Here is a 27635-nt window from a genome sequence, read left to right as displayed (position 1 = left end):
TAAAATTATATAACTACATGAGTTATAAGAAAACATATGATGTCATTTACGCTGGTTTAATAGGGATTGACAATGAGTAAACTATGCTATGTGTGTTAAAAAAAAAATTACAAATTCAGATGCATCTACAGTATTCATCCCCTTGGCATTTTGCGTGTTTTTGTTACCCCACAATCTGGAATTTGACAGGTTTTTTTTTTGGAGAGTTCATCAGTTCCCTTAAAGAACATGTCTACAATGCTAAACAATTGCCTTTCTTTTATTGAAACCCAAACAACTAGGACAAACTTACTGTAACCTTCAGTGTGCATAACTATTCACCATCTAAAATCAGTACTTTGTAGAGTCTCCTTTTGCAGCAATTACAGCTGCAAGTCACTTTGGAAAAGTCACTGAGCTTTCACCATCTTGCCACTGGGATTTTTGCCCATTTCTCAAGGCAAAACTGCTCCAGCCCCTTCAAGTTAGATTGTTTCTTCTGGTAAACAGCAATCTTCAAGTCTGACCACAGATTCTCAATTGGTTTAAGGTCTAGACTTTGACAAGGCACGTCAAAACATTAACACCTGTCCCTTTAAACCACTCGAGTGTTGCTTTATCAGTATACTTTGGGTCATTGTCTGGATGGAAGGTGAACCTCCATCCCAGTCTCAAATCACTGACATACAAGATTTGTTCAAGAATATCCCTGTAGTTCGCACCATCCATCTTCCCCTCAACTCAGACCATTTTCCCTGTACCTGCTGTCGAAAAAGATCCCCACAGCATGATGCTGCCACCACGTTTCACTGTGGGGTATGGTGTTCTTGGGGTGATGAGCTATGTTGGTTTGGCACCAGACATAACGTTTACATTGGTGGCCAAAAAGTTAATTTTTAGTCTCATTTGACCACAGTACCTTCCTCCATACATTTGGGAGATCTACCACATGTCTTTTGGCAATCACAAAATGAGCCTTACAATTTTTGAGTGTAAGGACTCTTCTATAAAGGCCACCTCTATGGGTTGTACGGCTTACTGTGGTCGTATGGACAGATACTCCAGTCTCCGATTGGGAACTTTACAGCTTCTTCAAGGTTACCTTTGATCTGTGTTGCCTCTCTCATTAATGCCCACCTGGCCGAGCTGAGAGTTTTGGTGTGCGGCCCCCTCTTGCATGCATGTGACTTATTAATGTAATTGCTTGTACCAGAAATTTTTAGGTGCTTCATCGCAAAAGGGGTGAATACATATGCACATACCAATTTTTCCTTATTCGATCCCATAAATTTAACTTTATGCCTTTATTTTTCTCACTTCACTTAACCAACTTACACTATTTCATAATGCTGATGCATCACGCACAAATAGTATTACAAAAGTAAGGAAAGACGTAATGTGTCAAAATAAGTAAAAAGCCAGGGTGAAGGGGTGTGAATGCTTTTGCAAGTCACTATACATGGATATACCACTCTATAGCCACAGCGTTTACCTGAGTGTAGAGCTCATATAACTTTGGTTCCAGATATAATGCACGTGGATTTGAAAACTTGGAAAAAACTCCTAGATGAGCAATAAGTTGCCTAAAGATTAAGAAAAAAACAAAAGGCTTCAAAACCAAATTTTCACATTAAATTCCGAGATTACCATATTTATGGACTATTAAACACAGGGAGCACCAAGTCAAACACAGAAAATAAAATATTTTAGACTGATCAAAAGGATAGATGATAAATGTATGATCTCTTGGGTCAGGCTGCTGAGACCTCACATAATCCAAGAAAATAGGACCCAAAATCCAAAGTGTGAATTGAGTTTTGGTCAGCATGTGCAAACCACACTCATATAGTAGGTCAATAGTAAAATGGCCACATACGATTACGACTGCTTTATTTACACAGGGGAGGTCAAGATCTGATCCCTTAGGGAGCTGTCACACAGACAGCTCTCCAGCGACCAACGATGCCGAGGTCCCCGGGTAACCAGGGTATACATCGGGTTACTAAGCGCAGGGCCGCGCTTAGTAACCCGATGTTTACCCTGGTTACCATCGTAAATGTAAAAAAAAAAAAAAAAAAAAAAAAAAAAAAACAGTACATACTCACATTCCGGTGTCCGTCAGGTCCCTTGCCGTCTGCTTCCCGCACTGACTGACTGCCGGCCGTAATGTGAAAGCAGAGCACAGCGGTGCCGGCCGGCACTCACAGTCAGTGCGGGAAGCAGACGGCAAGGGACCTGACGGACACCGGAATGTGAGTATGTACTGTTTGTTTTTTTTTTACATTTACGATGGTAACCAGGGTAAACATCAGGTTACTAAGCGCGGCCCTGCGCTTAGTAACCCGATGTTTACCCTGGTTACAAGCGAACGCATCGTTGGATCGGTGTCACACACACCGATCCAACGATGACAGTGGGAGATAGAGCGACGAAATAAAGTTCCAAACGATCTGCTATGACGTACGATTCTCAGCGGGGTCCCTGATCGCTGCTGCGTGTCAGACACAGCGATATCGTATGGATATCGCTGGAACGTCACGGATCGTGCAGTCGTAGCGATCAAAGTGCCACTGTGAGACGGTACTGACCTAAAACTGCTCATACAGAAAATGTTAATGAAAACACTTCTTAGACTGTAACTTAAAAAAATAACGAACCGAAAAATGCTGTAAGTTAATGAGGCTTTGAGACAAGGGAGAGAAGAGTGAAAACAGCTCCACAACTAAACCTCACACCACAAATCTTTTCTTTTATTCAAACAAACTTTATAAGGATGCATAAGAGAAGAATAACGATCAGTATATGTTAGCAAGAACAATGTCTATATCCGACACTGTTCAATATAGAGACGTTCAAACAGTAAGAAACAATGTGTGAAGAAATCCATATGTGGAATCTAGGTTGACATAGCTGACACCAAGGCCAAGATCAGTATATACAGCCTTAAGGCCCCGTCTCACATAGCGAGATCGCTAGCGAGATCGCTGCTGAGTCACAAGTTTTGTGACGCAACAGCGACCTCAGTAGCGATCTCGCTATGTGTGACACGTACCAGCGACCCGGCCCCTGCTGTGAGATCGCTGGTCGTGTCGGAATGGCCTGGACCTTTTTTTGGTCGTTGAGGTCCCGCTGACATCGCTGAATCGGTGTGTGTGACACGGATTCAGCGATGTCTTCACTGGTAACCAGGGTAAACATCGGGTTACTAAGCGCAGGGCCGCGCTTAGTAACCTGATGTTTACACTGGTTACCATCGTAAATGTAAAAAAAAACAAACAGTACATACTCACATTCCGGTGTCCGTCAGGTCCCTTGCCGTCCGCTTCCCGCACTGACTGACTGCCGGCCGTAAAGTGAAAGTACAGCACAGCGGTGACGTCACCGCTCTGCTGTTAGGGCCGGCTGTTATGACCCCAATGGCGAGGGTCTCAGAGATATCAGCAAGTCTGCGAAGTACAAAAATCCAGCTCATAGGGCAGTGGTAACTGGGTTGACCATATATCTACTCCTAACGCCAACACTAGAAGTAGCCGGGGAACATGCCTACGTTGGTCGCTAGATGTCTCGCGCCAGCCGGAGGACTAACTACCCCTAGAAGAGGAAAACAAAGACCTCTCTTGCCTCCAGAGAATAGACCCCAAAAGTAGGATACAAGCCCCCCACAAATAATAACGGTGAGGTAAGAGGAAATGACAAACACAGAGATGAACTAGGTTTAGCAAAGAGAGGCCCGCTTACTAATAGCAGAATGTAGTAAGATAACTTATATGGTCAACAAAAACCCTAACAAAATTCCACACTGGAGATTCAAGAACCCCCGAACCGTCTAACAGCCCGGGGGGAGAACTCCAGCCTCCCTAGAGCTTCCAGCAAGGAAAGGATACAGATAATGAACAAGCTGGACAAAAATGCAAACAAAAACAAATAGCAAAAAGCAAGAAAGCGGACTTAGCTTAATCACGCAGGAACCAGGATCAGTAGACAAGAGCACTACAGATTAGCTCTGATATCAACGTTGCCAGGCATTGAACTGAAGGTCCAGGGAGCTTAAATAGCAACACCCCTGACCTAACGACCCAGGTGAGCATACAAGGGATGATAGACATACCCAGAGTAAAATCACTAGTAGCCACTAGAGGGAGCCAAAAGGTAAATTCACAACAGTACCCCCCCTTAGTGAGGGGTCACCGAACCCTCACCAAGACCACCAGGGCGATCAGGATGAGCGGTGTGAAAGGCACGAACTAAATCGGCCGCATGCACATCAGAGGCGACCACCCAGGAATTATCCTCCTGACCATAGCCCTTCCACTTGACCAGGTACTGAAGCCTCCGCCTGGAGAGACGAGAATCTAAGATCTTCTCCACCACGTACTCCAACTCGCCCTCAACCAACACCGGAGCAGGAGGCTCAGCAGAAGGAACCACAGGCACAACGTACCGCCGCAACAAGGACCTATGAAATACGTTGTGAATGGCAAACGACACCGGAAGATCCAGGCGAAAGGACACAGGATTAAGGATCTCCAATATCCTGTAAGGACCAATGAATCGAGGCTTAAATTTGGGAGAGGAGACCTTCATAGGAACAAATCGAGAAGACAGCCATACCAAATCCCCAACACGAAGTCGGGGACCCACACCGCGGCGGCGGTTGGCAAAACGCTGAGCCTTCTCCTGTGACAACTTCAAGTTGTCCACCACATGATTCCAGATTCGCTGCAACCTATCCACCACAGAATCCACTCCAGGACAGTCAGAAGGCTCCACATGTCCCGAGGAAAAACGAGGATGGAAACCGGAGTTGCAGAAAAATGGCGAAACCAAGGTGGCAGAACTAGCCCGATTATTAAGGGCAAATTCAGCCAACGGCAAGAAGGTCACCCAATCATCCTGATCAGAAGAGACAAAACACCTCAAATACGCCTCCAGAGTCTGATTAGTTCGTTCCGTTTGTCCGTTAGTCTGTGGATGAAAAGCGGAGGAAAACGACAAATCAATGCCCATCCTACCACAAAAGGATCGCCAGAACCTGGAAACAAACTGGGATCCTCTGTCCGACACAATATTCTCAGGAATGCCGTGCAAACGAACCACGTTCTGGAAGAACACAGGAACCAGATCAGAAGAGGAAGGCAGCTTAGGCAAAGGAACCAGATGGACCATCTTGGAGAAACGATCACATATCACCCAGATGACAGACATGCCCTTAGACACCGGAAGATCCGAAATGAAATCCATAGAGATGTGTGTCCAAGGTCTCTTCGGGACAGGCAAGGGCAAGAGCAACCCGCTGGCACGAGAACAGCAAGGCTTAGCTCGAGCACAAGTACCACAGGACTGAACAAATGACCGCACATCCCTTGACAAGGAAGGCCACCAAAAGGACCTGGCCACCAGATCTCTGGTGCCAAAAATTCCCGGGTGCCCTGCCAACACTGAGGAATGAACCTCGGAAATGACTCTGCTGGTCCATTTAGCAGGCACAAACAATCTGTCAGGTGGACAAGAGTCAGGCCTACCAGCCTGAAATCTCTGCAACACACGTCACAGATCTGGAGAAATAGCTGACAAGATAACTCCTTCCTTAAGAATACCCTCAGGTTCAGCGACTCCAGGAGCATCAGGCACAAAGCTCCTAGACAGAGCATCGGCCTTCACATTCTTAGAACCTGGTAAATACGAGACCACAAAGTCAAAACGGGAGAAAAACAATGACCAGCGGGCCTGTCTAGGATTCAGGCGTTTAGCAGACTCGAGATACATCAGATTTTTGTGATCAGTCAAGACCACCACACGATGCTTAGCACCCTCGAGCCAATGACGCCACTCCTCAAATGCCCACTTCATGGCCAACAACTCCCGATTGCCCACATCATAATTTCGCTCTGCCGGCGAAAACTTCCTAGAGAAAAAGGCACAAGGTCTCATAGTAGAGCAACCAGGGCCTCTCTGCGACAAAACGGCCCCTGCCCCAATCTCCGAAGCATCCACCTCAACCTGAAAGGGAAGTGAGACGTCAGGCTGGCACAAAACAGGCGCCGAAGTAAACCGGCGTTTCAACTCCTGGAAAGCCTCCACGGCAGCAGGAGCCCAGTTAGCTACATCAGAGCCTTTCTTGGTCATATCCGTCAGCGGTTTAACAACGCTAGAGAAATTTGCGATAAAACGACGGTAGAAGTTAGCAAAACCCAAGAACTTCTGAAGACTCTTAACTGACGAGGGTTGAGTCCAATCATGAATAGCTCGGACCTTGACTGGATCCATCTCCACAGCAGAAGGGGAAAAAATGAACCCCAAAAAGGGAACCTTCTGTACACCAAAGAGACACTTTGAGCCTTTTACAAACAAAGAATTTTCACGCAGAATCTCAAAAACCATCCTGACCTGCTCCACATGCGAGTCCCAATCATCAGAAAAAAACAGAATATCATCCAGATAAACAATCAAAAATTTATCCAGATACTTCCGGAAAATGTCATGCATGAAGGACTGAAAAACTGAAGGTGCATTAGAGAGCCCAAATGGCATCACCAAGTACTCAAAATGACCTTCGGGCGTATTGAATGCGGTTTTCCATTCATCGCCCTGCCTAATGCGCACAAGGTTGTACGCACCACAAAGGTCTATCTTGGTGAACCACTTGGCACATTTAATCCGGGCAAACAAATCTGACAACAGCGGCAAAGGATACTGAAATTTGACAGTGATCTTATTTAAAAGCCGATAGTCAATACAAGGCCTCAAAGATCCGTCCTTTTTGGCCACAAAAAAGAATCCCGCACCAAGAGGGGAAGAAGAAGGACGGATATGCCCCTTCTCAAGAGACTCCTTGATATATGAACGCATCGCGGTATGTTCAGGTACCGACAGATTAAACAGTCTCCCCTTAGGAAACTTACTGCCAGGAATCAAATCTATTGCACAGTCACATTCCCTATGAGGAGGCAGTGCACTGGACTTAGACTCGCTGAAGACATCCTGATAATCAGACAAATACGCCGGAACTTCCGAAGGCGTAGAAGATGCAATAGACAAGGGCAGGGAATCTCCGTGAATTCCATGGCAGCCCCAGCTTGACACTGACATAGCCTTCCAGTCCAAGACTGGATTATGGGTCTGTAACCATGGCAAACCCAAAACAACCAAATCATGCATTTTATGTAGAACAAGAAAACGTATTACCTCCCGATGTTCGGGAGTCATGCACATGGTAACCTGTGTCCAAAACTGCGGTTTATTTTTTGCCAATGGCGTAGAGTCAATACCCCTAAGAGGGATAGGATTTTCCAATGGCTCAAGCACAAATCCGCAGCGCTTGGCAAATGACAGATCCATAAGGCTCAGGGCAGCACCTGAGTCCACAAACGCCATGACAGGATACGATGACAGTGAGCAAATCAAAGTTACAGATAGAATAAATTTAGGTTGCAAATTACCAATGGCGACCGGACTAACAACCTTAGTAAGACGTTTAGAGCATGCTGAGATAGCATGTGTAGAATCACCACAGTAGTAACACAAGCCATTCTGGCGTCTATGAATTTTCCGCTCATTTCTAGTCAGGATTCTATCACATTGCATTAAATCAGGTGCCTGTTCAGACAACACCATGAGAGGATTTGCGGTTTTGCGCTCCCGCAACCGCCGGTCGATTTGAATAGCCAGGGCCATAGAATCATTCAGACCTGTGGGAATGGGAAAACCCACCATCACATTCTTAATGGCTTCAGAAAGGCCATTTCTAAAATTTGCAGCCAATGCACACTCGTTCCACTGGGTCAGCACGGACCATTTCCGAAATTTTTGGCAATACACTTCGGCCTCGTCCTGGCCCTGAGACATCGCCAGCAAGGCTTTTTCTGCCTGAATCTCAAGATTGGGTTCCTCATAAAGCAAACCGAGCGCCAGAAAAAACGCATCAATGTCAGCCAATGCCGGATCTCCTGGCGCCAGCGAGAAGGCCCAATCCTGAGGGTCGCCCCGTAAAAAAGAAATAACAATTTTTACTTGCTGAGCGGAGTCTCCAGATGAACAGGGTCTCAGGGACAAAAACAATTTACAATTATTCCTGAAATTTCTAAATTTAAATCGGTCTCCGGAAAATGGTTCAGGAATCGGTATCTTAGGTTCTGACATAGGATTTCTGATAACATAATCTTGTATGCCCTGCACACGAGCAGCAAGCTGGTCCACACTTGTAATCAAGGTCTGGACATTCATGTCTGCAGCAAACACAAGCCACTCAGAGTTAAAGGGGAAAAGAAAAAAAAACGAGAGAGAGAAAAAAAAAACTCAGAACTTTCTTTCTTATAATCCCGCTTCTGCAATGCATTTAACATTTAATACAGGCCTGGCAAACTGTTATGACCCCAATGGCGAGGGTCTCAGAGATATCAGCAAGTCTGCGAAGTACAAAAATCCAGCTCATAGGGCAGTGGTAACTGGGTTGACCATATATCTACTCCTAACGCCAACACTAGAAGTAGCCGGGGAACATGCCTACGTTGGTCGCTAGATGTCTCGCGCCAGCCGGAGGACTAACTACCCCTAGAAGAGGAAAACAAAGACCTCTCTTGCCTCCAGAGAATAGACCCCAAAAGTAGGATACAAGCCCCCCACAAATAATAACGGTGAGGTAAGAGGAAATGACAAACACAGAGATGAACTAGGTTTAGCAAAGAGAGGCCCGCTTACTAATAGCAGAATGTAGTAAGATAACTTATATGGTCAACAAAAACCCTAACAAAATTCCACACTGGAGATTCAAGAACCCCCGAACCGTCTAACGGCCCGGGGGGAGAACTCCAGCCTCCCTAGAGCTTCCAGCAAGGTTAGGATACAGATAATGAACAAGCTGGACAAAAATGCAAACAAAAACAAATAGCAAAAAGCAAGAAAGCGGACTTAGCTTAATCACGCAGGAACCAGGATCAGTAGACAAGAGCACTACAGATTAGCTCTGATATCAACGTTGCCAGGCATTGAACTGAAGGTCCAGGGAGCTTAAATAGCAACACCCCTGACCTAACGACCCAGGTGAGCATACAAGGGATGATAGACATACCCAGAGTAAAATCACTAGTAGCCACTAGAGGGAGCCAAAAGGTAAATTCACAACAGCCGGCGCTCAGTCAGTGCAGGAAGCGGACGCCGGAGGACGCGAAGGTGAGTATGTACTGTTTGTTATTTTACATTTTACACTGGTAACCAGGGTAAACATCGGGTTACTAAGCGCGGCCCTGCGCTTAGCAACCCGATGTTTACCCTGGTTACCCGGGGACCTCGGCATCGTTGGTCGCTGGAGAGCGGTCTGTGTGACAGCTCTCCAGCGACCACACAGCGACGCTGCAGCGATCAGCATCGTTGTCTGTATCGCTGCAGAGTCGCTATGTGTGACGGGGCCTTTACACTATAGGGTCAGGAGTGCAGGAGTCACTTTTTGTGAAAGATTAGACATTGGAGTGATAAACCAGACCCTGTGACTTAGTGGGAAGCCTGAATGAGGAAGGGCTGGAAAAAAACACAAAAGATGTAGGATATACATCTTTACAATATACAATAGGATCTTATCAGAGTAACAAAAGATGTAGTAATTAGGGAAATTGCTCACTTGCCAAACATTTAAGAGCACCTTCCCCCCCATCTTGTTTTCAGTGCACTTAACTGTTAGCCCACGCCAAGGCTGCACTGAGCGCCTTTACTTGGTTTGAGCAGTCACCCAGCGCTGACAGTCCTTTTAACATTGGAATAGCTCCAGTTATTCTAATGGAGTATGGTAAAACAATGATCACACTACAATCCTCTATCAAATATCATTGATATTATAAGAACACAAACAAGAGATCTAATATGACCTGCACTTAATCACGTCGTCAAAAACTCTGCATGCCAGAAACGTAAGTGCAAAGTTAAGCTAAAGTAAACCTGACGTTTCAGCCGTGATCTGTTGGAACTGCCTAATGCCAAGTACACACCAATCAAGTGCATTGAAAATACTCACTTTGAGGCAGCTCTTCTGGTCCTTTTTCCTTGTGATCCAATATTATCAATCTCATCCAAATCCGTGTTGCCTTCTTCTAGCATTGTTACATCCTCGGCACTGCCTCCATCCATAGTACAATCCTTTATCTTATCACGCCTGCGAAGGTCTTGGGATGGAGCAACTAACATGTCTGCTGGATAGTACTCATTGCTGGAGATAATGTTGACAAGAAGCTGAATATTTTGTCCATGAATATTAACAGCACACTACAGACATCTTACAGAGTTGTCCACTATTAGGACAAGCCGATCTCATTCCCTAGGTTTGGCCCTGATAAAATAAAAACACTTATACTCCCCTCCTGTGCCATTTTAGTGGTGTCTGCACCCACGTTCCCGGGACTACCATGAATTTAAGACACAGGAGCCCTGCGCCCAACCACCGCTGGCGTCACTGTCCCCGCCTTCAGGCGTATAGGTAATCAAGAGGCAGAGGGACCTGCGGCTGGCCTCTTACTTCCTCTTGATCACTAATATGTCTGAAGGTGGGGACAGTGACGCCAGCGGTGATTGGGGGCAGGGCTCACGTGTCATGACAACTTCATGTTAGTCTTGAGAATGCAGGTGCTGACACCGCTGGAATAGGAGGTAAATATAGATGTTTTATTTAATTGGAGCAAAACATGGTGAATAATAAGGCGTTGTCCAAGTAGTGGACAACTCCTTTAAAAGAGAACCTGTCATGTTGTACATGAGTCCGATTTGTGGACAGCATGGTAAAGAGAAGCTGAGCAGAATGACATGTAGGTTTGTGGGAAAATTTAGTATAACATATTTTATGCATAGAAATCCTTGGTGTTTGTATGTACGAGTCCAGTGGGTGGTTTTGCTCGTGATTGACAGCTGTCGCTTCATGCACTGTCATACAGGGGAGACTGTCAATCACTGAATATGACCGCCCACTGGACTCATTTACAGACTAACATCACAGATTTCAATGAATTAAATACAAGGTTGAGTGAAATTTTCCCCACAAAAACGTATACCAATCTGATCAGCTCCTCCTGCTCTATAACATCCTGCCTGCAGATCAGATGCTATTTTCAACATAAGTTCCATTTAAAGTTTAACTATATTTATATATTTCTCTATAAACCAGCATAAAAGGAAATGTATAAAGGTTAAGCTAAGGGAGGAAGATGGGGAGGCAGCTGTAGTTTTTCTCTAATGCAATTGCATATTCACTTCAAAGAAAATCTATGGGACTGCTGAAAGGTTTGGGATAGAACTGGTGTAGCCAAGCAGTTACTCGGAGAACCTGCACTCTGATATTTATGACTTATTCAGTGGATAAGCTATAAATGTATAATGACCCCTATAATGGTCGCTGTCATTTCAACAAACATTGCATAAATCAATAGTACAGGCTAATATAAGAAAACCGGTAATTGTGATCTTCAGAATGTTAGATTTCCAACCCCCCTTTGAATAGAGCTATGGTTCAGCATGTGGTATATATGGGAAACGATTAGCACAGCTCTGCAGCAGAGACAGACCCCAATGTCTAACCATTCAAGGGCCACAATCAGCATTGAGGGGCGCATTTAAAAGATTAAATGGCTAGGATCGGAGAGTTTATGATGCTCTTAGTCCTATAGTCATGCCAACACCATTATGCCATTTAGTGGGAACAACCTGGTTAATGTGATGCATAAGTATGACAAGGAGTGAAAAGGTTGCAAACTTTTTTTCTTCTTTTAAAGGTTACCAGTTTTTAAAATGGCTAAAACTGCTACTGTAGACATGCTAACACATTTATCTATTAACAATCCTATAAGATCTCCATTTTAGTGGAAAAGACTGAGTGAGGTTGACAGAAAAACCTACCTTATAAATCTCAAGAGAAGAGGGGAAAGTTCCCTTGATCGGGGTTCCACTCTTTCCGGGAAGTGTGACATTGCTTTCCAGAGAAGAAACCGAAAATTGGTATTATCAGTCCTCTCTGTTACATCTGCTCTACGTTTCAGCATATCCCCATACAAAACTCCAATGTCTCCAGCATAAAAGCCAGGGAACTCCAACTTGCACTCGGACTCGTTATTTTCTCCATTTTGTAGTTCTCGCTCTGTATGAAAAGATGTCACTCATGAAACGTAGGGCAAACCTGATTAAAATGAAAGGATGTACGTCTGCAGAACAAATTCTGGAGCAGGATGGAAAAAAGATTTTTGTGTACTCACCGTAAAATCTTTTTCTCCGAGCCAATCATTGGCGGACACAGGACCATGGGTGTTATGCTGCTTGCCACTAGGAGGACACTAAGTAAACACAAAGTTAACTCCTCCTCTGCAGTATACACCCCTTGACTGGCCAGTAACGACTCAGTTCGGTAGTAAAGCAGTATGAGTAAAACCAAGACAAGTAAACTATGTCCAAAACTGAGGAACAAAATACAACAACAAACAGCCAATAGGCTAACAGGGTGGGTGCTGTGTCCCCCAACGATTGGCTCGGAGAAAAAGATTTTACGGTGAGTACACAAAAATCTCCTTTTCTCCTACGCCTCATTGGGGGACACAGGACCATGGGACGTCCTAAAGCAGCCCTTGGGTGGGGAGCAATTGCACTGCTACAACCCCATGTACCACTGGCTTACTGAGGTACCGCTGTCTGCAGAATGACCCTGCCAAGGGCAGCGTCTGCCGAAGCCAGAGTATGAACGTGATAGTGCTTCGTAAAAGTATGCAGACTGGACCAAGTCGCAGCTTTACAAAGCTGTTGTGCTGAAGCCTGGTGCCAAATGGCCCAAGAAGCACCGACCGACCGAGTCAAATGAGCCTTAATCCCTGCTGGGACAGGGGTGTTCCTGACGCGGTAGGTAGTGGCCTTTGAGGCAGGTAGACCTTTCCTATGTCCCTCTGGAAGCACGAACAGGACATCCAACTTATGGAAGGAAGCCGTGCGAGATATGTACCGCCGAAGAGCTCTAACCACATCCAGAGTATGGAGAGCTTTCTCGATACGATGGGTTGGCGCCGGACAGAATGACGGCAAGACAATGTCCTCATTTAGATGAAAGGAGGAGACGACTTTAGGTAGGAAAGAGGGAGAGGTTCTCAAAACTACCTTGTCTGAGTGAAAAATCAGGAAGGGGGGTCGGCAAGAGAGCCACCACCTCAGAAACTCTCCTGATTGACGTAATCGCCACGAGAAAGACCACCTTCCATGAGAGGAGGGTGAGAGATGTCCTGCAATGGTTCGAAAGGGGCCTCCTGAAGAACTCCGAGAACCAAGTTAAGATCCCATGACGCCAAAGGCATTCTATAGGGAGGAACCACCCGGGAGACTCCTTGGATGAACGTCTTAACCGGCAGTCTGGAAGCGATCTTTCGTTGGAATAGAACAGATAATGCGGACACTTGTCCCTTGAGCGAGCTTAGGGCAAGGTCTGACTCTAAACCCGATTGGAAAAACTCCAGAATGGACGGAATGGAAAAGACCAAAGGAGAACGTCCATGGGTATTGCACCATGAAAAGAAGATGCGCCAGGTGCGATGATAAATACGCATGGATACGGGTTTCCTAGCGCGAATCATGGTAGAAGAAACCCCTGGAGAGAATCCGGCTTGGGCTAAAATCCAGGATTCAACGGCCACACCGTCAAAGACAGGACCCCGGAGTTCTGGTGGCAAAACGGGCCCTGTGAGAGAAGATCCGTGCGATCTGGAAGGCGCCAGGGTGTGTCGGCGACCATTTGTACGAGTTCCGCGTACCATGCTCGGCGCGGCCAGTCTGGCGCGACAAGAATCACCGGTCTCCCCTCTGCTCTGATCTTCTTGATGACTCTCGGGAGCAGAGGAAGAGGCGGAAATATGTAAGGCAGCTGGAACAGTTGCCACGACAGGACCAGAGCATCTGCCCCGATGGCGCAAGGATCGCGGGAACGAGCAATGAACTGAGGAACCTGGTTGTTGAACCTCGAGGCCATGAGATCCACATCCGGCGTCCCCCAGCGAAGGCAAATCTGCTGGAAGACTACCGGATGGAGGGAGCACTCGCCCGAGGCAAGACCTTGGCGACTGAGGAAGTCCGCTTCCCAATTCTCCACGCCCGGTATGTGGATCGCCGAGATGAGCGAGTGATTGGTCTCGGCCCAGCGCAGGATGTGGGAGACTTCGAGCATGGCTGCCCTGCTGCGGGGTTCCCCCTTGTCGGTTGATTTACGCCACAGCTGTGGCATTGTCGGACTGAATTCTGATGGGATGGCCTGCGAGAAGGTGGTGAAAGTTTTTTAAGGCAAGAGTAATCGCTCGAATCTCCAAGATATTGATTTAGTCCATGAGCCAAGAACCAAATTTGACGATATCGGTACCAAGCGGAGTGACTAATTCTCTTTGGTATTTTTAGGTAGATGCATGTCTGTAGTTTATTTTTTGATATGATAGCCCTTACATATACGTAGCTTATTAACCCCTTCAGCCCTAGGCCTATTTGTACCCAAGTGCCTAAGCCAATCTGACCTGTGCCACTTCATGGGCTAATAACTTTGGAACGCTTTCACCTATCCAAGCCATTCTGAGATTGTTTTCTCGTGACATATTGTACTTCACGTCAGTGCTAAATGGGAGTCAATATATTTTACCTTTCTATATAAAAAAATGCTAAATATTCGGAAATTTTGGAAAAATCGGCAATTTTTTAACTTTGAAATTCTCTGCTTTTTACAAAAATACTGATACCCCCCATAATAGTTATTAATTTACACTCCCCACATGTTTACTTCATATTGGCATCATTTTGAAAATGAAACCTTATTGTTTTACGACGTAATAGGGCTTATAGTTTTATGCGCAATTTTTCACATTTACAGCAAAACCCACTTTTCAAAGGACCAAGTCACTTCTGAAGTCACTTTAAGGGGCTTACATAACAGAAACCACCCATAAATTACCCCATTTTGCAAACTACACCCCTCAAGCTGTTCAAAACTCATTTTTAAAAACTGTTAACCCTTTAGGTGTTCCACAGGAATTTTAGCATGAGCCAAGAACCAAATATGACGATATCGGTACCACCCGGAGTGACTAGATGTAGTATTTGTAACAAAATTTAATCCAAGTTATGTAAATACACACTGAACATGTCATGTGCATATATATATATATATATATATATATATATATATATATATATATATATATATATATATATATATATATATATATATATATATATATATATATATATATATGTTACTCCATAATATCTTCAACATCGGACTCTGAATCTGACTGTTGTTCTACTGGCTCGTCTTCAGTACCCTTGTTCTGGCATGTCTGTAATCTGCACATGTCTGTGCACTTCAGGCCATTGCTGAGGCAAGTACACTGAGGAAGTTCACATGACCGCACACACTTGCAGGACAGTAGCTGTATAATAGCTTCTGGTGCTGGTGCCCCTTGCATCCACTTGACAACAAGCTTTCCGTCGTTATCTATCATCCAACCGCAGTCTGTTGGGTTTGCAACCCATGGCTGGCTCTGCAGACTTCTCCTCCAGATCGCAGCCTGGTAGTTTGCACGCAGTGCATGCATGAAAAGGCAGTCCTGGCAAGGAGGGAGTTGACTTGACTCTACCACTCCACGTCTGGCACAGAACAGCTGATAACGGAGCCTGTTTACCTCAGTTGTTTGGGTAGTTGGCAGGTACATGTGGCAGGTGATTTCCTGTAACTTCTCAAAAAGTTCGGTAGACACTTCCCATGAACGACCAACTTCCTGAAAGGCATCCTGGTATGTCTTGTTCATCTTCAACTGCTTGAGTGTCGTCATCTTCCCACGGCCAGCGAATGCACTGACGGTGTCACAGCCTGTAAATGCATGCATACCAATCAATGAATCACATACGCTGCCTCCCAATGTTCGGCTCAGAGTGGTGATATCCAGGAATCTTGTCCGGTTCTGTGTACCGCATTTCTGGAACAGGTGGGATGGGATTTTGTGGCACATGCCCAGACACAGGACCATGACATCAGTATCCTCCGAAGTGATGATGACCGACTTGTAACCAGATTCTGCTGCATGAAGAGCATGGAGAAGGAGGCGTGTGTCTGCTTCTTCTTGATTTGACTTAAGGTCAGCAGCCTCTTCCCACTGTTCTTTGGTGATCTTAAAGCAGAGCTGCTCACATGTGACATACAGCTCCTTCTCCTCAAGCTTCTCCCTGTGGTGTTTCGCCTTCCATTCTTCTACCAGAAACTTTATGAGACTTGCCTTGTTGGAGGAACTACTTAGAAGCTTTTTCCACTGCTGGATGTTGTGCCCATGTTGAATGTTCTTGAAATGGATCCCTGTGCCTTCATATCTGTTGACTCTTTCTGTATCTTTGATGGATGTCTCCTTGTAGACGTCAAAGACAATATCAATGCGCTTGCTCTTAGCACCCTCATGGATAGCGCGACTCATTGCTGTGCCTGCTAGCTGGCCAAATGTTGCATTGTTTCCCTTCAGTTTCTGAACCAGGCTCATCCCATCAATGATGGTTGCAGAGGGCTCGGGGATCACTTCTGCAGGACGAGCATTCCTCTCCAACTCCCTTGCGAGGGCAGCCTTGTTGGTCTTGCGGATAGACCCATCACCATTGGCAAGTGCCCATGGCAATGGACCCAGGGGATGAGTCAAGACATCACTCATTTGTAGCTTTCTGTTCTCAGCTACAAGTATCATCTGGCCAAATAGGTTTCTGTCAGCCTTCAAAATTACCTCCTTGCCAAGACCTTGTCTGCGTGTCTTCATTTGGATGTTAGAGAACGTTTTAAGTTTGTTCTTCGTCATCTTGTCATGAAACAATGTAGTTGGCTTATCGGTACCCAAACGCTCATCCTTGAATGTTTGATATGCATCCTCTCCTATACTGTATGCCCCTTGAAGGTCTTTGGCTACATCTGGTGGTGCTACAGTCGCTGTTGACAAACTGATAAGTTCACCATTATGCTCTTTGTTGAAGGGGTTCACCCAACCTGTCTCCAGCAGTTGAACGAAAGATTGGACATCGGCTTCATCTCTTCTAATCCTAGACACCTGTAGGTCTGAATGGCTGAAGTCAGTATATTGTTGGCCTACCAGGGCCCTCAGCTGCCTCAAGTACATACTGCGGTACTCTGATGTCAGGTAGAACCTGGAAACAGCTCCAACTTTGAGGCTGAAGCCTTTTGTGCCCCCTGGTGTCTGGGTGTCTTTGTTGATTGTCTCTTCAATGGTCTGGTCCACAGGAATTCGTCCAAAAGGATTCTTGCTACCGATCTGGACCGAAAAGCCACCTTGCATGAAGTATTCATGGACCTCTGGGTGTTCTATGGGCAGCCGAGACATTGTGGCATAGTAATAGGTTAGGTATCGGGCATAGTTGACCTTGTCATAGGCAAAACACCATGGTATCATCTGTCGGATTGCTCCTAGGTGAAGCATCCAGTTGCCTTCTCTTGAAGCTCGAACCAGGGCCAGCATGGTCTCGACCATGTCCAAGTATGACATCCAGAATGCTGAGAGTTGTTCATTTCTGAGGGTCTCAAGATAAACTTGAAAGAGCTTCAGGGTAAGTGTGCAAGATTCATTATCCAAGAGCTTTTCGAAGGATCCCTGCGACACACTGATGCGAAAGTTTGTGATGTTCTTCAGTGTTTCATCCAGATGGTGAAGGTCCCTTGCATGGTTTTCTTCTAGCCATGGAAGGAAGTTTTTCCATGCAAGCCTCATAAGTGCTTCATAGACCAGCTTGTGTAGTCTCACTGCTCTGTTGTACCTCCGGCCGTCCATCACTCCAGACACTGATCCTTCAGCGATTACACCGGATTCAACACACAGATCTCTAAGGCCTGCATCCTGAAATCTGTTCCCTATGATAGAGAGGAGATTACAGATTGTGTGGAAGACACCCATTCTAATTATAATGTTCTTGAACTTCTCCTGTTTCCAGATAACCTCGGCAGCTTTGGCATAGAGTGCTTGATCAAACACACACACAATTCTGTTAAGCTTCAGGGTCTGCATGATGGCATGTGTTTGCTCCAAGACTTCATTCACAGTGGACATGGCTGTTGCAGGAGCATTGATAGTGGGCAGGTAGCTTACAGTGTCCTGGGCCACTACAATGTCGCTGCGGATTTTTATGTTGAACCCAGTCCAACTGCTGGTGGTCTGATCCTCATGGTCTGACATTCTAGCCAGAAGCCAGATATGGTTTTTGGTTTTTGAATCCTGGACCTCCTTGGTAGTGTTAACATTCGAAGTCTCAATCCTGGGTGGCTCTCCCCGCTGCCCAACATTGTATATCGGTAGCATTAATTCTGTCAGAGTTATGCTTCTTTTCTTCGACTTGGTTACATCTGGCAGGACTTTCTTTGTCACAGAGCATGCAACATTGGACTGAACAGCAATGCCATTGACTCTATGAGATGTACCTGCTCCACTTAGTGTCTCCTCAAGTCTGTCAATGTTATCCCAGGCCAGGGTTGTGAACACACCTGGGTAGATACTTGCTGGCATTGGGATGTCATCCTTTGAACATTCCAACTTCTGGATACAAAGGGCTGTATCGATCTCCTCAGCCATTGAATATGACACACAGTGGCCAAGACGATTCAGAGTTCGAATCAGTTCTGTATTGCCGGTCAAAGACTTAACTGCAAAGGATAGCAGTACGTGCTTTGGTGGCTTTGTCTTTCCATTGGTAACAGCAAAAACCAAGTCACTGCCGAAGGATGTGGCAAGACGTTGAGCTCTTTCACAGGTAGTTTGGCACTCACAATCTCCTGTAAGCAGGGTTTGCAGGAATTGAGTGACTAATGCAGGAACGACATTCTGATCTGTATTGGGAGGCCATGGCTGACTCACATCTTGCTTCTTGATCTCATTCCTTAGCTGCATTGCTGCTTTGGTTACGATATCTCCAGAGTTAGCAGCTCTTGCTTCTTGCAGATCTTTTGTCATGCTGTGTACTTGCCGGACAAGGTCGTCCATTGATAGGCTACATGGATAGACTAGAAGCTTACCTTTCTCATCTGAGAGAAAGCGGAGTGATTCCCCAATCTCTGTTTCAAGTTTTCGTCGAACATGTTTCTTTGTCGATGGTTTCAGTTGGATGATACCACGGGATATCATTAATCTCTCAAGCCTAGATGTGAGGTTTATCATAGGCAGTACTTCTGGGTTTGGGAACAATTTAGTCCTTATATACAAGAAGAGTTCTTCAAGGGCCTCTTTCTCTGCCTCTTCGTAGCGTACTTCCTCGCTTTCGACCTGATTTTCAGCTGCACTAGACCTACAGGCCACTTGGGAATCATCTTTTGTGAATAGTTTGTAGCACGACTTGTGGTAGTGCCCCTCTGCAGCAACAAGGTCTCTGCTAAGTAAACCAAGTATTCTCTGTGTGCCTTTCCTTATCGCTGCTCTGCGGATCGTCTCATCTGCTCGTAGCTCAACACACTGGACAATTGGCTCCCTTGTTTGTTTTCCTTTTAGGTACTTGCTTGACTTCTCACAGAAGATACATACTTTGGCATACACCCTGCTATCACTGGGGGCACCCCTCGGTAGCTTCCTCATGGAGATTTTGCTTGCTGTTTCGACATTGACACCCTTGCCAAGGATAGAATCCAGTGACTTCTTCATTGTAAAGATACTACGACATTTACGGTGATATTGTATGTGTGGTATTTCTCCTTCTTCAAGGCCCTTAGCTGCTACCAGGACTGATTCATGCTGCCTGATCTCTGCAGCCCTAAGCAATGTTTTCCAGGAGTCCAAATCCTTAAGGGACGCCAGATCATCGCTGTCATCATTAGAGCAGTGTATGATACAGTCGATCCGTGATTTCTTCCTTGCTGGTACTTCCATCATGCCGTTAGATAGTCAGTAAACACCTGCAAACACAAAGAAAAACATTAAAATTTTATTTACCGTATTTCCTGGCGTATAAGACGACTTTTTAGCCATGAAAAACATGGCTCCAAGAGGGCGGTTGTCTTATACGCCGAATACAGCCGCCGGGGGGAAAGGCCGCCGCGCAGGGAAGGAGGAGGCAGGGGCCCACCTTCATGAGGCGCTCGTTCTTAGAGCTGGGAGCGCTGGTGCTAGGTGACTGTTCCCCCTCTCTCCACAAGTTCCTTACCAGCAGCAGCACACAGTACAGGACTACAGGACCTGTGGTGATGTCACGGCCATGTGATCAGTCACAAGCCTGGGAGGTGTCAGCCTCTACAGAGGGAGATAGGAGCTCTGCAGAGAAGACCGGAGAGTCCTGTTCAGCACAGAACGTGTATGTGTCAGTGTGTGTGCGTGTGTTGGGGCACCTCAGGGTGTCTTCAAATGTGACATAGCCCCCTAGATTTCTTCCAGTAAAATTTGCACTCCAAAAGTCATTTGGCGCTCCTTCCCTTCCGAGGCCTGCCGTTCCCCAATACTGCAGTGTACGACAACATATCGGGTGTTGTTGTGTTCGGGAGAGATTGGTGAACAAATAGTGGGGTGCATTTTTTGCTGGTACACCTCTTAAAAATAAAAAAATGAGCCTAAAATGACACCTTCATGTAAAAAATGCACTTTTTCCATTTTCTCAACCAAGTGTTTCCAACTACTGTGAAACACTGGTTGGGTCAAAGTGGTCACTATACCCCCTAAAAGATTCCTTGGGGGTGTAGTTTCCAAAATAGGGTCACTTTTTGGGGTTTCCACTGTGGGGGTACCTCAGGCAGCCTTCAAATGTGACATGGCCCCCTAGATTTCTTCCAGTGAATCCGCCACCCAAAAACCACATAGCGCTCCTTCCGTGTTGAGCTGTGCTGTGTGCCCATACTTTAGTTTACGAGTACATGTGGGGTGTTTCTATAAACTGCAGAATTAGGGTAACCAAGTTTGGGTTTGCCGTTAACCCTTGCTAGGTTGCAGGTAAAATTGGATTACAATGTAATATCTGGAAAAAAAATGAAATTTTGAAATTTCGCCTTCATTCTGCTAAAATTCCTGTGGAACACCTAAAGGGTTAACAGTTTTTAAAAATGAGTTTTGAACAGCTTGAGGGGTGTAGTTTGCAAAATGGGGTAATTTATGGGTGGTTTCTGTTATGTAAGCCCCTTAAAGTGACTTCAGAAGTGACTTGGTCCTTTGAAAAGTGGGTTTTGCTGTAAATGTGAAAAATTGCGCATAAAACTATAAGCCCTATTACGTCGTAAAACAATAAGGTTTCATTTTCAAAATGATGCCAATATGAAGTAAACATGTGGGGAGTGTAAATTAATAACTATTATGGGGGGTATCAGTATTTTTGTAAAAAGCAGAGAATTTCAAAGTTAAAAAATTGCCGATTTTTCCAAAATTTCCGAATATTTAGCATTTTTTTATATAGAAAGGTAAAATATATTGACTCCCATTTAGCACTGACGTGAAGTACAATATGTCACGAGAAAACAATCTCAGAATGGCTTGGATAGGTGAAAGCGTTCCAAAGTTATTAGCCCATGAAGTGGCACAGGTCAGATTGGCTTAGGCACTTGGGTACAAATAGGCCTAGGGCTGAAGGGGTTAATAAGCTACGTATATGTAAGGGCTATCATATCAAAAAATAAACTACAGACATGCATCTACCTAAAAATACCAAAGAAAATTAGTCACTCCGGGTGGTACCGATATCTGGCCCGGCTCATGGACTAATTGGGAGACGCAACTCTCTTGTGGACCAACGACCATGTGCCGTGTGGTGATTGAAAACTGCGCCCCAGCCCAACAGGCTGGCATCGGTGGTCACCAGTAACCAGCTCACTGGGAGAAAGGACTTCCCTTGGTTCAGGGAGGACTGTAGCGTCCACCATCTGAGGGTCTGCCTGACCTGTGGGGGCAGGCGAAAATGACGGTCGAGGGAAAACGGGCTCCTGTCCCAGGCTAACAGTAGCGCCTGCTGCAGAGGACGGAGATGGAACTGCACAAACGGAACGGCTTCCATCGCCGCAACCATTTTCCCGAGTATGCGCATAGCAAAGCGAATGGAGTGAGAGACTGGACGGGAGAGCTTGCGCACTCCCTGTTGTAAGGGCAAGACCTTCTCTGGAGGGAGAATGACTAACCCGCGGGAAGAGTCCAAAATCATGCCCAGGAAGCAGATTTGCTGAGCCGGCACTGGAGATGATTTCTCGAAGTTGATTTTCCAACCCAGGCGAGAAAGAGAATCCACGGTGATACTTACAGACTCTTCGCAGGCAGAATGGGACGGACCCTTGATTAAAAGGTCGTCCAGATACGGAAGGACTACCACTCCCCGAGCGTGAAGAATGGCCATGACAGCCGCCATGACCTTCGTGAAGACTCTGGGGGCAGTGGCGAGTCCGAAGGGCAAGGCCACAAACTGGAAGTGTTCTTCTTGGACTGCGAAGCGCAGAAACTGCTGATGAGAGGGGAAAATTGGAATATGTAGATAAGCATCCTTGATGTCTATGGATGCGAGGAACTCTCCTTTTTCCAGGGACGTGACAACAGAACGGAGCGAGTCCATCCTGAAGTGTCGGACCCGTACAAACTTGTTTAGCAGTTTGAGGTCCAGTATGGGCCGTAAGGTCCCGTCCTTCTTTGGGACCACGAAAAGGTTGGAGTAAAACCCCTTGAACCTTTGGTCTCGAGGGACCGGAAGGATGACACCATCCCTTTGAAGGGCCTGTATGGCTTGAAGAAGATGATACGCCCTTGCTTTGGGGGGAGAAGACTGGAAGAAGAGCGGAGGGGGGATGGAAGAAAACTCAATTTTGTATCCGGAAGACACGAGCTCTCTGACCCACTCGTCGTGAACGACCGAGAGCAAACTTTAAAGGAACAAAAGAAGGCGTCTGCCTACTTTGTCGGTGTCCGCCGGACACGACGACGAGTCATTGTGTAGAAGGTTTAAGGGATACGGATGGCTTAGGGCCCGAAGGTCTCGGTCTGGGTTTCCAGGAACGGTTTGGTCTGTATGAGACCTGAGGATTTCTGTTTTCCCGCTGTCCCGAACCAGGGGAAGAGGAGGACCAACTTGAGTTGTTCCAAAAGGACCGGAATCGAAATTGCTGTTGATTTCAAAAAGGCCGGGCAGGTTTTTGCTGGGGAAGAAATTTACTCTTCCCTCCGGTAGCATCAGAAATGATTTGGTCTAGTTTTTCCCCAAATAAACGACCCGCTTGGTAAGGTAAAGAAGTCAGCGACTTTTTAGAAGCAGAATCTGCTTGCCAATCACGGAGCCATAAGGCCCTCCTGATGGAGATTGCGTTTGCAGCCGCTTGCGCTGCGCAATTAGCCGCATCTATGGAAGCGTTAACTACAAAATCTCCAGCCTGAGCTATCTGATTAGCTAGTCTAGCCACCTCTGTGGGAAGATTACTGCCATGGACGGTAGAGGTTAACACCTCTGCCCAGGCAACCATTGCCTTAGCCATCCAGGTAGCGGCAAAAGATGGAAGGAGAGCTGCTCCTGAGGCCTCAAAGACTGAGCGAGCCAGGTAGTCAATTTGACAGTCAGAAGGATTTTTGAGTGATGAACCATCGGACAGCGATAAGACAGTTTTGGATGCGAGTCGCGACACGGCAGGATCCACAGAGGGAGAGAGAAGCAACTCCTTCATCAGATCCTTAGAGAAAGGATATTTAGCTTCTGTGGCTTTTTGAGCCGTAAATCGCTTCTCTGGGTGTTCCCTGTGCTTTTGGACAATGTCCTGAAACTCAGGGTGATTAGGAAATGTCCTTTGAACGCGTTTAGTCTTTTTAAAAGACATGACGTGTTCCTGAGTGGATACCGATTCCTCGTCCACCATTAGTGTTTTGTTGACTGCCTCAATAAGGGAGTCAAAAGTCTCCTGACCGATAGAGGAGTCTTGGGTTAAAGATTCCTCGGACTCGTATTCTGAGTCATGTACGCTGCGACCCTCGGGGGAGGGGGAGCGAGAAGATGAGCTGACAGATACTGGAGCTCGAGCCTGGACGGGAGATGAGGGAAGGGTCCTTTTTTGGGCACCCTAAGATTCCCGTAGTACGGTACGCCCCCTGTGGTCGGACGGCCCCACGCCGGCGCCAGATTCCGTCGCAGCCGACGGAGGTGAGTTCTGGCTTAAGGAGGACCCTCGGAAAGAGTCCAATGCCTTGACCAAGGAATCCATAGAGCGTGACAAGGACGCGGCCCACTCAGGAGGGTTAGGCTCGGCGGGGTCGGTGGAGACATTGGGGGTGGTGGCAGAAGGCGGCTGCGCACAGACCGGGTCACAGTTCTGGCTCAAGGGGATATTGTGGGCATGTGGCAACGCAGAATTGCAAGTGGCACAAGAAGTAAAAAACACAGTGTGCTTTTTATTGCCCCATTTTGCCTCCCTAGATTGAGACATAGTGAATGTCTATTCTCCGATAAACTGCAATAGCAGAGCTATGGGTGCAGAGAAGGGGTTAAGCTTTTCCCTATGCAGTGGAGCAGCTTACCCACGGTCCTGAGCTGGTGTCCCCAGGGAGGAAGAGAGGGAGGTAGCGTTATCGGCTGTATTTCGATGCAGCAGTGGAGTCCCAAGATGGCGCCCGAGATTTGCAGGGCTCTTCTCGTTCAGAGCGAGAAGCGCCTGAGCAGAGGGCGGGGCTCCGGCGGTGGGCAGGATTTTTGAACTGCGGCCTAGTCCGGCTGGAGAAGTCGGGGACTAAATTAGTTGAGCCGGCTGGCGGAGCACGCCGGCGGCCGCGACGCCGCGCCTAACGATCACCGCTGGCATCTAGCCAGCGGTACCTCTCCCCAGGGACCCGGACCGCATCTTCCCACGCCGGCAGCGTGAGGAAGAATAGTAATCACTGAGGAGGAACCACCTCCAGCTCAATCCATCCTCCCTGCGTCTATGGACAGAGAGAATCCTGAAGTGTGCTTGCCTTCTTAGGGGACTTACAGCTGTGCCTGCCGCAGGGGACTTATGGATGTGCCTGCCACAGGGGGCTTACGGCTACTGTGGGGACTACAAGATGCCAAGGTAAGGGCTTGAGTGCGGTGGAGCCCGGGAGATGCACATGAGAGTGTACTCTAAGTGCTCGCCATCTTACAGGGGGGAGATCGGGACCATATAGGAACCGTCGCCCTAGCATAGATTAGGCTACGTTCACAATTGCGTTGTGCGCCGCAGTGTCGGCGCCGCAACGCACAACGCAAACAAAAACACAGCAAAACGCATGCACATCGCTGCGTTTTGCGCCGCATGCGTCCTTTTTTTGATTGATTTTGGACGCAGCAAAAATGCAACTTGCTGTGTCCTCTGCGCCCGGACGCGTGCGCCGCAGGGACGCATGCGGCGCAAAACGCAAGTGCGACGCATGTCCATGCGCCCCCATGTTAAATATAGGGGCGCATGACGCATGCGGCGACACTGCTGCGCCCGACGCTGCGGCGCAGACCGCAAATGTGAACGTAGACTTAGGCGTGCCCCAAACGTCGCAGGAGAGGTATGGGGAGGTATACTCGCCGTGCTCGCCTGTTGATGGTTCGGGGGAGAGCGGACCCTGAAAGGATCCGTCGCCCCTTTCACTCCGTTAATTAAAAAATAAAAATTTACAGAAAATTAAAAATAAAATAAAGAAAAATTGGGGTCTGAGACAGACCCAAGAGCCTCCTACAGACACTAAGCAAGAACTGAGTCGTTACTGGCCAGTCAAAGGGTGTATACTGCAGAGGAGGAGTTAACTCTTTGTGTTTACTTAGTGTCCTCCTAGTGGCAAGCAGCATAACACCCATGGTCCTGTGTCCACTAATGAGGCGTAGGAGAAAAGTTGAGTGAACAACAAAGGGCCTATCTAGACTCAAAGATGTGGCAAGAATAAACTTACTTATAAAGCACAACTTTCCTTTGTGACCCTGCATTTATTTTCCAACGTTCTACCTGCCAATCATGTACATCAAAGGAGTAAGCATTATTTCATATGGAGTACCGACCTTCAAAATTTGGGTCTGCATGCACACGAACCACATGAACACATATTCCAGTCCGATATGCGCTATCATGTCATCAGTTACAGGTGATAAAGGGGACAGAGACTTGGAATGGATAATCAAAATGGATAACATATCTAATATATAAAGCTGAATGTGTATATGTGTGTATGTCCGGGATTGGCATCTGAACCGTCGCAGCTACAGCCACAAAATTTTGCACAGTCACACATCTGGACCCCGAGAACGTCATAGGCTATGTTGTGAGGTGAAATTTTAACCCCGCGCTTTCCAATTCACCAAACAATTTTGCCCCTATCTACATAATGGGGAAAAAGTGAAAGGAAAAGTGTTGGAGGCGTCGCAGCTACAGGCACAAAATTTTGCACAGTCACACGTCTGGACCCCGAGAGCGTCAAAGCTATGTTGTGAGGTGAAATTTTAATCCCGCGCTTTCCAATTCACCAAACAATTTTGCCCCTATCTACATAATGGGGAAAAAATGAAAGGAAAAGTGTTGGAGGCAAATTAACAGCTGCCAGATGTGAACAAGGGGGACTTAAAGAATGAGAGCGATGGCGCCAAAGAGTATATACTGTACAGTTGCTAAGGTGGGGCCCCGACATGGGATAATCACCACACCACCACGGGGATATGAACACACACACAAAATGCGCCACACACTACCACGTGCTCGAACACATATACCACCCTCAGCGCACATTTCACCACACATACACCAACCTCGCCACATAAAAGTCGAAACACAAAAGTCGCCGCTCAAAACTCGCCACGCGCAAAACTCTCCACATGCAAAACTCGCCACACGTGCAAAACTCACCTCATGGAAAACTCGCCACACGCAAAACTTGCACACGCGGAAAAATTGCCACATGCACAAAAGTTGCCTCACACAAAACTTGCACATACTCAAAAGGCACCACACATAAAACTCGCCACGCGCAAAACTCGCCATGCGCAAAACTTGCTGCACACAACTTGCTACACTAACCTGTCACATGCAACTCGACACAAAAAGTTGCTACACGCATGTCGCCACACAAAAATCATCTCACAAAAGTCGCTACATGCATGTCGCCACACGCAACTCAACACACACAACTTGACACACGAAACTCGCCCTAAAACACACACAAGTCTGGTATTATCCTTCAAAAATAAAAATCTGATTAATAAGCAGACAAACTACAAGAGCAACAAATGTACCATATAGGAATCCGGCAGCTGTCAGTCACATGACCTGTCTATTATGTGTATGTGTGAGCTAATATATACTGCCAGGGGGTGGGCTTACTATTGGCCGGGGATTTATCAGGCTGCCAATTTAGCTTACAAATACTGAGGTAAAAATACTGACCAAATAAGGTGTGAACGAGGTCTAATACAGGAGGAGATGACATACAGATATATACTATTTACAGGGGAGATGACACACAGGTATATACTATATACAAGAGAGATAACACACAGGTATATACTATATAGAGGAGGAGATGACATACAGGTACATACTACATACAGGAGGAGATGACATACAGGTGTATACTATATACAGGAAGAGATGACACACAGGTATATAACTATATACAGGAGCAGATTACCTACAGGTATATAGTATATACAGGAGGAGATGACATACAGGTATATGCTATGTATAGGAGGAGATGACATACAGGTATATACTATATACA

At 46.5% G+C, this 27635-nt stretch overlaps 1 protein-coding gene across 1 annotated transcript in view; it reads right to left on the bottom strand.

The window, feature by feature from the left end:
* The window catches only part of UTP20 (UTP20 small subunit processome component), a 166382-nt gene that overhangs the window by 77962 nt on the left and 60785 nt on the right, over window positions 1-27635 (bottom strand). Inside the window, exons 21-23 of the mRNA XM_077265598.1 lie at window positions 11851-12088; window positions 9983-10174; window positions 1472-1562 (exon numbers count right to left, since the gene is read on the bottom strand). Coding sequence (XP_077121713.1) covers window positions 1472-1562; window positions 9983-10174; window positions 11851-12088 — 521 coding nt within the window. The remainder of the gene's footprint in view (window positions 1-1471; window positions 1563-9982; window positions 10175-11850; window positions 12089-27635) is intronic.

The sequence above is a fragment of the Ranitomeya variabilis genome, chromosome 5, assembly GCF_051348905.1.
Source record: "Ranitomeya variabilis isolate aRanVar5 chromosome 5, aRanVar5.hap1, whole genome shotgun sequence".
In the NCBI taxonomy this organism is placed as follows: Eukaryota; Metazoa; Chordata; class Amphibia; order Anura; family Dendrobatidae; genus Ranitomeya; species Ranitomeya variabilis.
This window is presented reverse-complemented; position numbering and strand designations above follow the sequence as displayed.